The sequence below is a fragment of the Adelges cooleyi genome, unplaced genomic scaffold, assembly GCF_023614345.1.
Source record: "Adelges cooleyi isolate 19-005CV unplaced genomic scaffold, UGA_ACOO_1.1 ACOO_flye_CR_arks_rails_tigmint_CR_PRNA_1, whole genome shotgun sequence".
Classification (NCBI taxonomy): domain Eukaryota; kingdom Metazoa; phylum Arthropoda; class Insecta; order Hemiptera; family Adelgidae; genus Adelges; species Adelges cooleyi.
In genome coordinates this window covers 6,812,498-6,827,466 of record NW_026095751.1, presented here as the reverse complement: position 1 = coordinate 6,827,466, position 14,969 = coordinate 6,812,498, and the positions used below count along the sequence as shown (strand labels likewise).

At 40.9% G+C, this 14,969-nt stretch overlaps 2 protein-coding genes across 5 annotated transcripts in view; both read right to left on the bottom strand.

The window, feature by feature from the left end:
* LOC126836204 (transducin-like enhancer protein 4) overlaps positions 1 to 14,764 on the bottom strand; it is a 36,254-nt gene extending 21,490 nt beyond the window's left edge. The window contains exons 1-3 of one of the 4 annotated variants that reach the window (XM_050569404.1): positions 14,231 to 14,764; positions 714 to 811; positions 356 to 419 (exon numbers count right to left, since the gene is read on the bottom strand). In XM_050569404.1, coding sequence (XP_050425361.1) covers positions 356 to 419; positions 714 to 811; positions 14,231 to 14,287 — 219 coding nt within the window. In that variant the 5' untranslated portion in view covers positions 14,288 to 14,764. Of the gene's footprint in view, positions 1 to 355; positions 420 to 713; positions 812 to 14,230 lie in introns of those variants that run through there. The other 3 variants (XM_050569422.1, XM_050569413.1, XM_050569429.1) reach the window with 3 other exon arrangements.
* On the bottom strand, positions 2,110 to 4,445 carry LOC126836222 (histidine-rich glycoprotein-like). The gene is made up of 3 exons (XM_050569443.1): positions 4,340 to 4,445; positions 3,406 to 3,479; positions 2,110 to 3,317 (listed from the first exon to the last, which is right to left on the bottom strand). Exons 1-3 carry the CDS (start codon positions 4,361 to 4,363, stop codon positions 2,234 to 2,236), a joined length of 1,182 nt encoding a protein of 393 aa, XP_050425400.1. The 5' UTR covers positions 4,364 to 4,445; the 3' UTR covers positions 2,110 to 2,233.
* Positions 14,765 to 14,969: the final 205 nt, after the last annotated feature.

Here is a 14,969-nt window from a genome sequence, read left to right as displayed (position 1 = left end):
AACTGATCGTTATAATATGTGTATAATTATACGAGTTTGCAGCTTTTGGAATGAATGGGACAACTAATAAGTAATAACATTACGGGCTCGGCAAGGGCTCGTGTCGTGCCCCGCATTAAGGGTTTTTTTCGTCAATGTACATACTACTATAACGGTCGGCGGCAATCGTAACCTTAGTGGTGGTGGTGGTGGTGGTAATAATAATAATAATAATGGCACTAATAATAGTAATAATAATATTATTATTATTATTATTATTAATGCCAGTGGCTCTTAAGCGTTGCGTATACAGGCGGTCGCGTTCATGCTATACAATATGTATAATTAATTGTCCGGGACCTTCACGCTCACTCACCATTACGTAATGCCTTTGTATTTCGATTTTCTCGCTGGCCAATTTTTCGCATTCCATTTTCAAGCTGAAAACGTGATATACATCATATATACAACATATATACTGTACCCATCGTCGAGGTTTTGACACCCGCAACCCTCCCCCCCAGGGCAGGGAACTAGCACGAAAAGTGGAAGTTCTTAAAAAATAAAAAAAATATTACAGAAAGACTATAGTTTTTATACTAATTTATTGTCAATAAATGAAAATGTATAAATGTTGTTCCTACGGGTACATCATTTTTTTTTTTTTTTTTTAACCCCCGTTTATAATAATTATCGGTCCAACCGACGTTATTCATTAGAATTTATAGACTCACGTGTGGTACTGAGCTTGGAGGAAATTGAATTCTTCCTTGATCCTGTCGCATGATTCGCCAATGGTAAACTTGAACGGCTGTCCCGGTTGCGGTGGGCCCTGCGAAAAAAAAAAAACAACAATAAATAACTATGACGTCAGACGTGGTGATACAAATAATGATAATAACATGATGAATTTCATAAGGTAGTATTACGTGTTTTTAGGGAGATAAAAAAAAACATCGATAATATAATGATGATAATAAGGATAATAAATGGAATAATCATTCGACACGGGTAACTATTGCGGCGGCCAATGCGGCACGACGACGACAGCAAACAAGGCTAAACGGTCTAATAACCCCGACCTGAACAGGAACGCGGTTAAACAGTAAAATATTCTTTTAATAATTACTGGCCCAATGCACACGCAGCCGTTCCTCAGCCCGTGTGTTTGTGTGCGAGCAGCTAAACAGTCGAGTGTGATGCTAGTACGTGAATATGTAAAAACAACCCTTTTTTTGTCACCTTTATCGGCGTACTCGATTACATAAAAATCATTTATACCTTTATACAATATACATAACATAATCATGATAATAGTATAGTATATAATGGTGGCGCAGTGAAATGCACAAACACAGCTACCCGCCGCTGCGCTGCCGCAGTTGGCTAGTGCTGGCTGCTATTGGGGGAAATTACACGATTTTTTTCTTTTGCCACTATTATTACAATAAGGTATAAATTGCGCTTGCACCATTGCGTGTTGTGTTGTATATTGCGTATGCCTCGGCTGGCGATTAGCGATAAACGATCAAAAACATTGTAACGACATATTGTAATCAAAAATAATATTTTAATAACAAAAAAAAATAATAATAATAAAACCAGACACTTGCAACAATATAATATTACAATATACATATATATTTGTAAGTATATAATACAAAATGTCTTCCATATAATAAAATACAAGAAACCGGAAATTACACCGCCAATTTTGATTAGACTAAAATTCTAGTAGAGTAATAAGAGAAATCAAATATAAAACAGTATAAAACGATAATAATATCAAGAAACCCGATTACAAAGCAATTAATAACAAAGAATAATAATAATATTTAAAATAAAAATACATAACATATGATATATTATTACCACGATCTCTTAAAATTATCACAGAACACATGTACAATTTTATGATATTAGAGTATAGTAAGTATAAGTAGTACAGGACGATAAAGGCCACGATACTCGGTGGTACCATTACGAGAGTTTATACAATATGTATATATATATATTTATAAATATATATAAATACAGAGTAGGAACGAAAGAGGCAGAAAATGAAAATAAGAGTTAGTTTCTTGCGAGTGTAGATGGTAAAGAAAGAGGAAGAATGTTAATGACTAGAAAGAGGAAGGCGGAAGAAGAAAATTGGAAATTATTAAACAAACCGAAATCCTTCACCGTAATGGAGTCAATGCCAAATGTAGCGGTAGTATGAGCGCCGTCGTTTTTGGGAACCATCGTCGTCGGCTTATACGGTGTGCTTATGATGATGTTTCGAGTGGCCGGCGTGGTGATGTCCGTGGGATGCGCTACCGTGGTGTTTGTGTGCGTGTTCGGCGCCTCCGTGATGTTCGTGACCGTGGCCGAACTTGCCACCGTGGTGATGAGCGTGTTCGGCGCTTCCCTTGTGGTGATGTCCGTGACCGAATTTACCGCCGTGGTGATGTCCGTGTCCGAACTCACCACCGTGGGCGTGTTTGTGTTCGGCGCTACCGTGATGGGCGTGTCCGTGGCCGAACTCACCGCCGTGATGGTGTCCGTGTCCGAAGTCTCCGCCGTGGTGATGTTTGTGCGCGGCGCTACCGTGGTGCGAGTGTCCGTGTCCGAATTTGCCGCCGTGGTGATGTCCGTGTCCGAAATCTCCGCCGTGGTGATGTTTGTGTTCGGCAGAACCGTGATGTTTGTGTCCGTGTCCGAATTCTCCACCGTGGTGATGTTTGTGTGCGGCGCTTCCGTGATGTTCGTGTCCGTGACCGAATTTACCACCGTGATGGTGTCCGTGTCCGAACTCTCCGCCGTGGTGATGTTTGTGCTCGGCGCTACCGTGATGGTGATGTCCGTGGCCGAACTCTCCTCCGTGGTGATGTTTGTGGTCCGCACTACCGTGATGGGCGTGTTTGTGTTCGGCGCTTCCGTGATGTTCATGTCCGTGCCCGAATTTACCGCCGTGGTGATGTCCGTGTCCGAAGTCTCCTCCGTGATGATGGGCGTGCTCGGCGCTTCCCTTGTGATGATGTCCATGTCCGAATTTACCTCCGTGGTGATGTCCGTGGCCGAATTCTCCGCCGTGGTGATGTTTGTGCTCGGCGCTACCGTGATGCTTGTGTCCGTGTCCGAACTCACCGCCGTGGTGATGTTTGTGCTCCGCGCTACCGTGATGTTGATGTCCGTGACCGAACTCACCGCCGTGGTGATGTCCATGGCCGAACTCACCACCATGGTGATGGGCGTGTTCAGCGCTACCCTTGTGGTGATGCTCGTGGTGTGCCTCTCCGTCGTGTTTATGCGCGTGTTCAACGTCTCCGGTATGGTAATGGGTGTGCTTTATGACTCTACAAAAAACCCAATCAACATACATCATGTATAATAAAAAGATTACCGATGATAATAACAAAAACAATAACGTCAATCGACCCTTACCCTTCTGCTACTTCATTGTCTAATTTGGCTGCCGCGTCAGATGTTAAATAGCAGACCAAACACGCGATAGTTATCTGTAAAAACATTTTAATCGGTTTGTTCTTTTCTTTTCTTTTTGTTATCGTATTGTTTCCGGTACACACTGCAGCGCCGCCCCCGTAAGCCGGTTAACACCGGCGGCTAGCGCTCTTACACTCAAACGAAAGAAAAATCGGGATGCCGATAAAAATCTCCCGCCGAAAACTCGTAAAATCTCGAACAAATTATTTGAAAACCATTAAAAAAGCTAACTCTACTTATGTTCCATAAAATTTTACGACCGGTTTGTGCTTTTTTTTATACGTGTAAGTATTTTTTTTTTATTTTACGATGGACGACGCAGACCCGTGTACTTTACGACCCGCAACGTAGAGCGTCCCTTTTGCTCGCAGTTATGTGTTCGCCACCCCCCAGGGGGCAGATTATAAGCCAAGGCGGGAAAAAGAAACCAGGCTGTTTACACGGCCACGACGGTATGAAGTACTGTATATTATTATATACCCACGCGGGTCGACAATATATACGGCAGCGAGAGTTTTACGGGCTCAGACTAATAAAAACGTATTGAAACTGTAATAAAACAAGAAAAAACCGTTTACGTACACTGTACGCTGAAAGTACTCGCGGTCGAGTCGATATTCACTTAAGACCACGATTTAGCTCACCGGTCTGTGCGGTAGCAGCGACGGTGTAACGACAAAAAAAAGAAAAATGACTTTATTACTTATGACTTTGTTATTACGAAAGTTTTAAGAGAGTACGATATTCTCGCTGACCGGGTGAAAACTTTAAGTGCGGCAACGAAACGGTATGACCGGACACAATATTATATAAATACTTGTTGAAAACATGTGCAAGTGTATAAAATAAAATGTTATATTATTATTTTACTTACCAGCGGAGCAGTAATGAAACCCATTTTGGCACGTTATTGTAATAAAACACACAAGTGAAGATTGATAATAGTTTGGCGGTTGTCCCGAGTTTATATATGAAAATGTAAATGCAGCCGGTGGTGGGAAAAGCGGCCGGAAAAGCGGGTGCACGCCAACCACCACCACGGGAAAACAGCCTCCTCCACCACCGCGGACCGGTTCGGGTGCACACCTCCTTGTGTGTTGCGCCTTTCACGGGTGTTGTGAAACGGCTATAGCGGCGGCGGCGGCGGCGGCGGCCCGAGGTCTCGTGGCCGCGGAAAATCATTTTTCACATGTACACCGCCGCCGCCGCCAACACGTTCTTAGATTATTTTTCTTTAAGGTTATAATCGCTCGCGGATACCTACCTATTCGTCACAAGCGAGAGGGAAAAAAATCGCACACACACACACACACAAAGAAAAACACGTGACACGTAATACGACACACCGCGCAAATAGCCCGTGAAGCGGTTTTCGCAACCCCGGGCACGGCATATGCTGTATAGGTTCACCCCGCGCACACATCGGCCGTGTAAAAACCGTGTAAAAACGTTTGCAAAAAAAAAAAAAACTCTGCAAGGTCATCAACAGCGCCGCGTTGTTCGCACCGGACCGTTGAACACACGCATAGAAAATCATTTTTAACACGGCCGTTGACAGTTGCTCCATACTGCAATTGCTGCAGTCGGCTTTCTGAATAACCTGACCCAACCTCTATAGATGGGAATGCAAAGACATTACCCGGGAATCGGCGTTGTAGACTAGTAGACAATCGGAATGATGAGCCGAGAGATCCTGACCGCCAATACTTAATCCAAAGTAGCCACATAGAAATCGAGAGACGCGTACTAAAGTTTTCATCCTCACTCTTCGCTACCTATTTCTTTGTCCTATTCTCGTTTGACATCCCCAAATCATCTCAGTCCAGTGGGTAAATCACTATCGACAATCAGCTTACAAGTTTTTGAAAACCTCCGGGGATCCTAAGGTATTACTATACAACAATAGTGATTTGCCGTTTGTCTCAATCTATCCACCCTCATTTTTTCTGCAACTTCTAAGCTACATTTTCTATAATCCTTCCTAATGATAATTTAGGTTTATTGTTAATACACACATCTATTTTGGCATTCTCATTAAATCTACTTCTATTTTAATTTTACCTCAAAACTTTAATAAATCCACTTAAGAAAATGAAGACATAACTGTGAAAACGATAGACAGATATACGACTGGTATAAAATGTACCCCACGCCCATATGAAATTACTGGGATACATTTTTACCTTGTGTGCCTAACTGAGAGTTAATAAATAGTATTAATAGATGAAAAGCAATTATAAGAAAAGTAGGGATCCCTCTACTGTAATCTTGTACTTGTACTAGGTTATACAACAAGTATGTTGATTTATGAATATTAGCATAATATTAAGATCTAGAATAAGTAGAATAAAGAGCCAACTTATAGATAAATAATTGCATTCTTTTAAATCGACCCTAATGTGTAATTTATGGTTCAATAACAATTATAATTTGTGTATAATTAATAAATGTATGATTTAAATGATTTCAATGGAATTATACCAAAACACAAATGCATACTTATACTTAAAGGGACCTAACGATTAATATTATATAAAATATTTTACCACTTATAGTAATTTAAATCTTTAATTTTATAACATTAAATATTTTAACATAATTCTTTAGAAGAATTTCCCAAATTTCCATACTGCACCATAAATTTTAAAAAAATATACTAGTTGGAAATACAAATCATTCAGTGAGTATTAATTTTAAGTGTAAAAGTTATATAGGTATAATATATAATATGGAACCTTTATATTATACTATTCATCTGAAAACTATTTCGCTTTTATTAGGGTTGAAGTAACAGCCAATATAGAACGGTTACGGTCGTATGCAAATAAATAAAAAAGCCATAAACGACAGTAAATTGTATTAATGCTCATATCGATGGCATAATGCACAGATGTGATGTGTGAATATTTTTGAGAAAAATCGACCGTCTATTAGCCAATAGATAATCGATCCTACACATTGTACACAAGTATTGGAAGCCAGTGATTCATAATTTTTGATATTATACGTCACACACAATCTAATATTTAATTACATGTAATGGTGTGTGGGTACGTGAAATATCTGTACAATTAACAAAACTAACAAAAGGGCACTTACGCTTCTATGCACTATGTCATCGATACAAAGTTTGTTTGCGTTTGTATAATAAGCAAACAAACTAAGAAAAATTAACCAGGAATTGTAATCAGTGAAGGGCAAGCGTTTAAAAACTGTTAATTTATATCTATTTTTTTTTTTTTGTATTGCGAAACTTCGCGGGTCCGTCGAGAGCTATTAGCAACGCGGCTTAAGCAGTCGATAATTATAACAATTATTATACTATTATATGTCAAAACACGCTTGACGCGTTAATGTTAATTATTTAGCATATATTATTATGTGCATGTATGCTATTGCGGCAAAGGCAAAAGGAAAAAAAAACGTCGAAAACCGTAAATCGTTCGTTCTGGCCGGCGAGCCGATCGATGATTGTTAGTTAACCGACGGAATGTCACAAAATTTTTTGTTACGATAACCGTTACAAAAAACCGTTTGCGACAGGCCATTGCGTGTATATATTATATCTCGGCGGATAATACTTATTTTTAGAATAATAATAATGTCCATATTATATATATATATATATGTATATGTTGGACGACGGTTCGCAGACTTCATGTCGCGCGACACAAAGTTTACATAATTGTTTTTTTCTCTTTCTTTTTACATATTATATTGTGTACAACAATAACTCTTTAAATTCCAAAATTACACGGACTTTAAAAGGTGTCAGGTCGATGAATACACTTTGTATACGGTCGGGCTGTCCGTCATAAATGCTGTATAATGTACCTACCGGACACGAAGGGGAGGAGGACGAGGGGAGGCAGACGTTGACCGTCAAATTGATTATAAATGTTATATAATATGTGGGACGACCTGTCTGGAACGCGTGCTGGCGGCTATAATGTGTTCAATAAAGATATCTGTCGCCGGCCATTACACATGATAATAATGTATTCATATCATCGGTTCTGATTGTATACATATATTATGTACAGGGCTACCGCCTGTGCTGGAGTGTGAAATGTGTGTATGCGGCGTGTGATATTATTCATACTATTATTATTATGCCGTCGGATTACTATTAGACTTTAAGCGTTTTCGAATTGTGACAAAGTACAATTATTGACACTAGTCGGCGCAGCGTAACGTCGTCGTCGTCGCTTTTGACGTTGTGAAATCACTTTTACAGTTCGGCAGCAGCCTGTGACGAAACGTCCAAACATAAAATATATAATAATAACAATAATAAGCAGTGGTATACATTATTTAGATTATACTGTCAGCCGATGGCCCGGGCAAAAAAAACCAGTGCGGGAAGAACGTTTCAAAATGAAATCAAAAGTTGCAGAGCCAACTCAAGTATTCGAGCCCGGTGGATTGTATGCAAGTGCGCAACTTGCAACCGTTTAACACACGTAATTATAATACGACCAGCCGTGTAGTCGAACTGAACACGTTTCTTAAACAATATAATTACAACTGATTCGCTAATTTTACACGTTTGCGCAACAACAGCGCCATTAATTTATCAATTATCATTACTCCGGCACAGACGGCGCGTAACAACACTACACACATTATTCAGAGTCGTTACACGTTTTCGCTAGTTAAGAGAGCCTGGTATAATAGTAAATCATTGTCTGTTAGCGTGCGCTGAACATAACGCAAACGCACTTTAGTCAATTCTACAGTCAACGTTTAACGTGCAAAAAAAAAAATCAAACATAATATTAACACTTTTATCGGTATTTAAAAACGAATAAAAAAATATATGTATTTATATTCGACACACGTTGTCAATAGTGTTATCTTTCATGGGTTAAAAAGTCTGCTATATTTTTTTATTAAGTAGGTAATTGTTTTTTTGTGTAAAAAGGTTATCACATTGGCCGGTGTCTTTTGTAAGCGACTTCCGAACAGCGTAATGAATTAACATTTAGTATACAAGTGGTGGACCCACTAATGCTATATTTACTTGGACAACGCTAAATATACATTTTACCATGCGGGACTATTATTTCGTCTATCCCCGACGTTACATCTACTTTCGGGGCCGACATAACAATAATAATTACATATTATTGTGCGTATCGACCATATTATATTCTAAAAACAATTGTGAAGGCGGTCGTCCCACACACAATCCGATTTGGGAGTGTATAAACGGTCGTCGAGGCGCTAATTGCCACTTTAAACTGCCCTCGGCACAACACCGCTGGTGAGAGGAGGACAAGAGGGAAGGAGACCATACTCACAAACCGCAACAGGCAGTGCGCTTCTTTGCCGCGACCCGCACGTCTGCGGCAGCCGCAAAGAAAATCCTCCTACCTCTCTCCTCCCTCCCTACCCCCACCCTCATACCCTCCCCTCTACATCATCGTGTCCAAGACCATTATTGTAGTACACGTGCAATGACCGCGGCACTAGATGGTCCGCTCAGTCACGAAATCCATCGCCGACGGACACCAGCGGGTACAACAACGTTCATTATTGTTATAATAGTATAAGTAAGAGGTGCTGTTATTTAGTAATTTAGTACATTTATATATGTTAGGTATATATATATATATATTTTTTTTTTTTTTTTAATAGTCTTGACGAGGGAAAACGCCATGTTGTAGACGTGCGCCGCTGTAGTAGGTACTTACCAAGTAGTTAACATTAATTGTAAAACAAGAGGGAGGAAGTAGTATAATATATATATATAAATATATAGCACCCAAGTAGGTAGGTATAATATTATCAAGACTCGTTTCCAGCAAAAGGGGTCTCGAGACGAAGAGAGTAGTTTTAAATGTTTATGAGTTTGTGTGTGTATAATGTTCTGGACAGAGAAAACTGTAAGTATTAAGAGGGGAGCCGGGAGAGAGAATGGGAAACCTATAAAAAAATCACAATTCCGAATAAAAATTGGTTTAACGACAGTTTTATAACATTATATTTTTACAAAGGTCCCTAAAACGACTACTTCGTGTTTTATGGCTCCATCAGCTGGTTTTCTCTCAAATTTTACTATAATATTTATATCAACATAAACGAATTCGCTTGGATTACGACTCCTATAATATTTAAATGGTACGGAAATACCATAAAGTTTTCATTTTAATTTACGCAAACCAGACACTGTAATTTCTACTCGTTTTTTTGGATTAATGTGATATTTTAAGGTACACTGTTTTGGTTTAAAATCGTACTGCAATTATTTCACTATTATTCAAGCTTCAAAGGAGTAATTTTTGAAAACTAACGGTGAAATGTGCCCTTGTATGTTATCTGCGATGTCATAGTAATCGCAGGGAGCATTATTTTATTGAATATTTGTCGTATGAATATGATCAATACTTTTTTTTAGAGAAATTTCAAGCATGTGATAAATGTAATCCCACACGGGTTTTGACAAAAAAAAATTAGATTTACCAATCAACGCTAAACACATATAACAACGTTGTTTAAACGTCGTTACGAGTCGCAAAACACACGGAGGAAGCAATCGACCGAAAATGACTCCTTAAGTATGCTCAGGAAACTTCTAAGGTAATGGTGGGGGAGGGATAGGGGAGAAGGGGAAATAAAAACAAGTGTTCTTTAACGCACACGCACAGAAGCCGCTTAGCCCGAAGGCCGTCGACCGGCCGTATGTTTTTTTCTCTCCATAATAATAATAATTATTATTATTACTATCCCGCAGTGGTTATATATGTATATAATATTATATAAACACATACTACCGGACCGGTTTGGCCGGCAGTCTGCGGGGCACACCTATAAAATATTCTCTCTGTTTTTTTTTTTTACTTTAATACCATGGACGTCGTTGAGTTTGCGTGTGGAATGGATAGTAATAATAAGTATATAAATATATTTTTCTGTTATTATTATTTATCGGACGTGAAACGCGCCCGTGTATATTTAGTTGCCTATTACCGACCATCTCTCTTACACACTCATACCGGTATTTGGCGACGCCAAACACTACACCTATGGGCATCTGATAACGTGAAACACGAGTCGGTCGCGCGTTTACCATTACACATATTACATTATTATTATTATTATGGCGGTGGCGGCATTACGAAGACGTATAGAATCGCGGTTGTGGTCATTAAGAAACGAATAAAAAAAAACCTAGTTATAACAGGCCGGTTACATTATGCGTGCGCCTCGAGTAGTACCACCTAATACACACTTAAACGTCCGGGGTATATAATAATTATCGTAAACGCCGACGGGATGATATAATAACGAAAAGGGGACGACGTGACTTAATGATACCCCACCGAAAAAAAAAATAGTAATAAAAATACAACGACCTACTAATCCGCCCCCCCCCCCCGTTAGAGCATTCCTTCGAGGTATTATTATTATTATTTTCAAGTCGACGGGCAGGTGAGCAAGGTACGGAGGGAGGGACGAAAAGAAAAGACCAACGCACAAAGGTTTCATTTTTTCGCAGCCGTTTGTTATACAAAGAGTATTATGCGTTTCCCCCTTCCGCGCACCCTCGTTCGACGTTCCGCATGTTTACACAACCTCAAAAGATTATAGAATTTTTTTTTTTTTTTGTAATCCTTCTCAAGGCGGAGACCCTGTCGTAGAGGGGTGCAGGTTCGGTATTATGTTTAATTTTTTTTTTTTTTTACCGGAAAACGAAAACAACCCGAGAATAACGCCGGCGGAATTGGATGTATGGTCGCCGTTAGAGTGTGTGGTCTGCGGGTGTATACACACACACATAAAACACAACGTTGTTATATAGAAATATATAACAACAACGGTTTGCAACGGGTCGTCTGCCGTGGAAATCTCCATAAAAACGCGACAAGCTGGATTTCACGGCGGCGGCTGCCTTTACGCGCGGTTACATAGGGAAATAATTGGAGATATCCCGGACAGATAATATATCTGCGCGAGGCGGTACACAATTTATTGTATATACAAGCGTAAAAAATTCCGAGCTGTTCGCGTGACGAACGCGCAACACTGATGCGTGACGATACAAGGTGCAGATATAGTTTGTGTGTGTGTGTGTGGGCGATGAGGAGGGGGCGTTTAAAGACTAGGAACCCCCTTCTCCTTACTACTCTTCCTCCCCCGGAGTGCGTGTATAAGTCGTGTTATAACGACAACACTACTGCAAGCGCGCGTCCCATAGTACATTATAATATTATTATAATGTTATGCGGTACCAGAACATATAGACAGGAGGGTCACACACGACCACGGAGGGTGCGGCGCACGCGGGCAGGATATGCACGGAGTCGTACCAACCAATGCGTCCAGAGAGGATTTACGATTGATTTATTCCGCTGTGTGATCGAACCCGGCGATTTGATACGAAACGCCAACGGACGGCTTAAACCTACAGGCGTGCACCGGCAGTAGCCGTTCGGGATTGACGACGGTCGTAAGGGGAGGGCTGTTGTGTCGCCGCCGAGAGATAACCAGGCCGGGACTGTACGCTCTTTGCTTTTCGCTCGCGAACCGTGACAGTCCCTCCTCACCTCCGTTCTCGGTCAACGGCAAGGAGAAAAAACCTTTCTCCTACGATAAATTATACCGTGAGAATTGGCCGTCGAGAAGTCGGGTTATCATTATGATGAACCTCATTATCGACAGACGGAGGCCGAAGTAGGGGAAATACAAACGACGGCGTGGTACACTCTATGAAATAATCGTTAATTTCGATAATGAATTTAAAAAAATAAAAAGAGCTAGAAATGTATAATATATATATATATATATATATATATATATATATAAAAAAATAGCTAAGGCGACGGCACAACGGGAACGGACGCGACTTTGTCACGGTCTTCAGACCAATGGATCGAAACGGATCCACGGTATAATTAGCTGTGTAAAAGTTCACAACCCGTAACCGCCTCCTCCGCCGCCGCCACTGCAATGAAAATAAACGTAGTTTATTTTATATAAATACACCTATATAGTAGGTTCGTTCATTTGTTGCCGGGGACCAAACGTTTTCCCGACGGATTTTCACATTGGATGATACTACTTTTTTCTTTTTTTGTTAACCACCTATCGTACACGATTGTAATTCATGTTGATATATATATTATTATAAAAAAGTCACGCTATGATAACAATGTAACAGACTACGGTGTCACAACACGTTAAAATATAAACACAAAAAAAAGTTGAGCAACACACACCCACTTAATCTCTCAAGTCTGTGGACCTCGAAAACGTTTGGTGTATTGAAAAGTTTTAATTGGTTTTTTTTTTTTGCCTCGTACTTAAAGTGTCATTCACTCGGACAAGTGCACTCGACGGCCGGGTAGTATACTTTGATGGTGTGTCGGCCGAAATCGTGTCTAAACGTCGGCGGTGGCGGCGAATTAATTATGGCGAGGCCACGCGATTGTGTGTCGTTAATGAAGAGGAGGCCGCGCCCGGACAACGTATACACACAACCGTCGATATTATCTATTATAATATACACAGTGCACATAATAATATATATATTATGTACCTACTCAGCGACGAAAACGACTACCGGCGTCTTCTCCCTTCCACGCACACGACCGCTTATCCACACCGCCAACTCAGCGTCAGGCAATACGTGCGTTCGAAATAAAAAAAATTATAATACATAAAAAAAACCGGTAAATTTTCGAAACGCGTCCGTGTGTAAACATTTTTCAAAACTACGTCATTTTGACCTCACACCACGCGGTCGCTCCCGTAAAGATGAACGACACACACACACAGTCGTTGTATGTGTCGAGTTGTCATGACTATAATTAGCGGCGGGTCGGCCCCCGAGAGCCAAAGCAAACGACGGCTCGACGAAAACGCACACAGAGATTATATAAAGCGCCTTGTCGTTTAACCTCTCCTCCTCCTCTTACTCGTCGCTCAGACCCTCGCAAACACTTCTGCAGGCGTACAAAATCGACGACGGGCACGTCGAGTGCCGCCAGATTTAAAAATAATATACGACCCCGCGTCGTTAAGTACACACAACACTTTTTATTATAACAAAATATGTCAATTATACTCTAGCCTTATTATTTCTTTTTTTTAACCAATTTAGTGTTATTTCAGATTTTACACAACACACACAAACACAAATCCGGGTTTATATCATTAATATATTTTTATGGTGGTACACGGAGTGTCGTCATTATTGTTGTACTCGGCCGCCGCCGCCGCCGTAGACAAGTTTTTATTACAAATTCAACCTATGCACCTCCGGGGGGTACCCATTGTGTGCGCGCCGGGTTCGCACGAGAAACCGGTGTGGGGTCCTTCACTCCCTCCACTCACTGCTCGCCCTAGACGACGCGTACAGGGTTAGCGGGCGGTCCGGCACGAGGGCAGTGGTGCCCAAAACCACGAACCGATCGGCCGTTAGAAAACCGATTTAAAGAAGGGAAAAAAATACTCATTGCTCTGGGCGATGGCGCGCACACACGCACACTCGGTATACACACACACACTACACGATGGTTGGAATACGCTGTTGACGAACGCGCACACACACAAACGCGCGGTGTAATAATAATATTGTAAAACGTCCGTTATCTAAATAGCCGTGGAAATGTGCCAATAGTTCAAAGGTTCTCTCGCGGCGCACTCGCTTGTCGATACATTTTTTTTCAACCGTGAAGTATGTATATAATATAATTATGGTATAAATTCATAGTAATTGAAACCTTAAGGTTTACTACAAAAGAAAACCGTTAACACTTACCGGGTGCCGGGCAGCGGCCGCTACAGCTGCTGCGTTCATCGTAGCTGCGGCGTACATGTTACGTTAGCAGCTCATGGCCGCGAAATCAAAACGTCACTCGGTTTTTCGAACGGACGACGTTTAAATATCTGATAACAATAAATATATAAATATATATATATATATATATATTTATATGTACGAGTATATACACACACGTATATTACTTATTATTATCGACCGGCGTGATTCCCGAACTCGGTCCGCGTGTTCGAACGACTTGCGACCACGTTTTTGTGAACAAAAAGAAAAAAAACAATTTTTCGAACGATTATATATTTCGAAACACAGGCGCGCACAAAACTGTAATCGAGCACTCGGGACACGTCGTCGTTAAAATAATATAAAACACAAACACGAAGGCACTCGCAACGAAAACACACGGACACGCTAAACGTAGAAATGAAAAATGTGTAATAATAATAATAATAATGCGCGCAAGTAACGTACTGGGCCGCGTAACGAAACGACGAAGACCAACAGAGCACTGAAGAGGAGTCGTCGACTGAGCCGGTGTGTGAACACGAACGCCCCGCCGCCTCTTCACCCCGCGCGCACTCTCGTGCACACATACACACACACACACAAGGCTGATGGTTCTCTCCCCGTCGCCCGCCCGTCCGACCGGTAGTAAACAAAACGATCGCCCGAACAGCGTGGCGGCGGACGGCCGGAGAGAGGTGTGACCGTGGCGGAGGGT

Bases quoted from the DNA above. Each gene is read 5' to 3' on its own strand.
- LOC126836222 (XM_050569443.1), bottom strand. From the start codon at position 4,363: ATGGGTTTCATTACTGCTCCGCTG. The intron at 3,480-4,339 runs GTAAGTAAAATA...ATGTTTTTACAG, and splicing joins GTTTCATTACTGCTCCGCTG to ATAACTATCGCGTGTTTGGT. The intron at 3,318-3,405 runs GTAAGGGTCGAT...GGTTTTTTGTAG, and splicing joins GACAATGAAGTAGCAGAAGG to AGTCATAAAGCACACCCATT.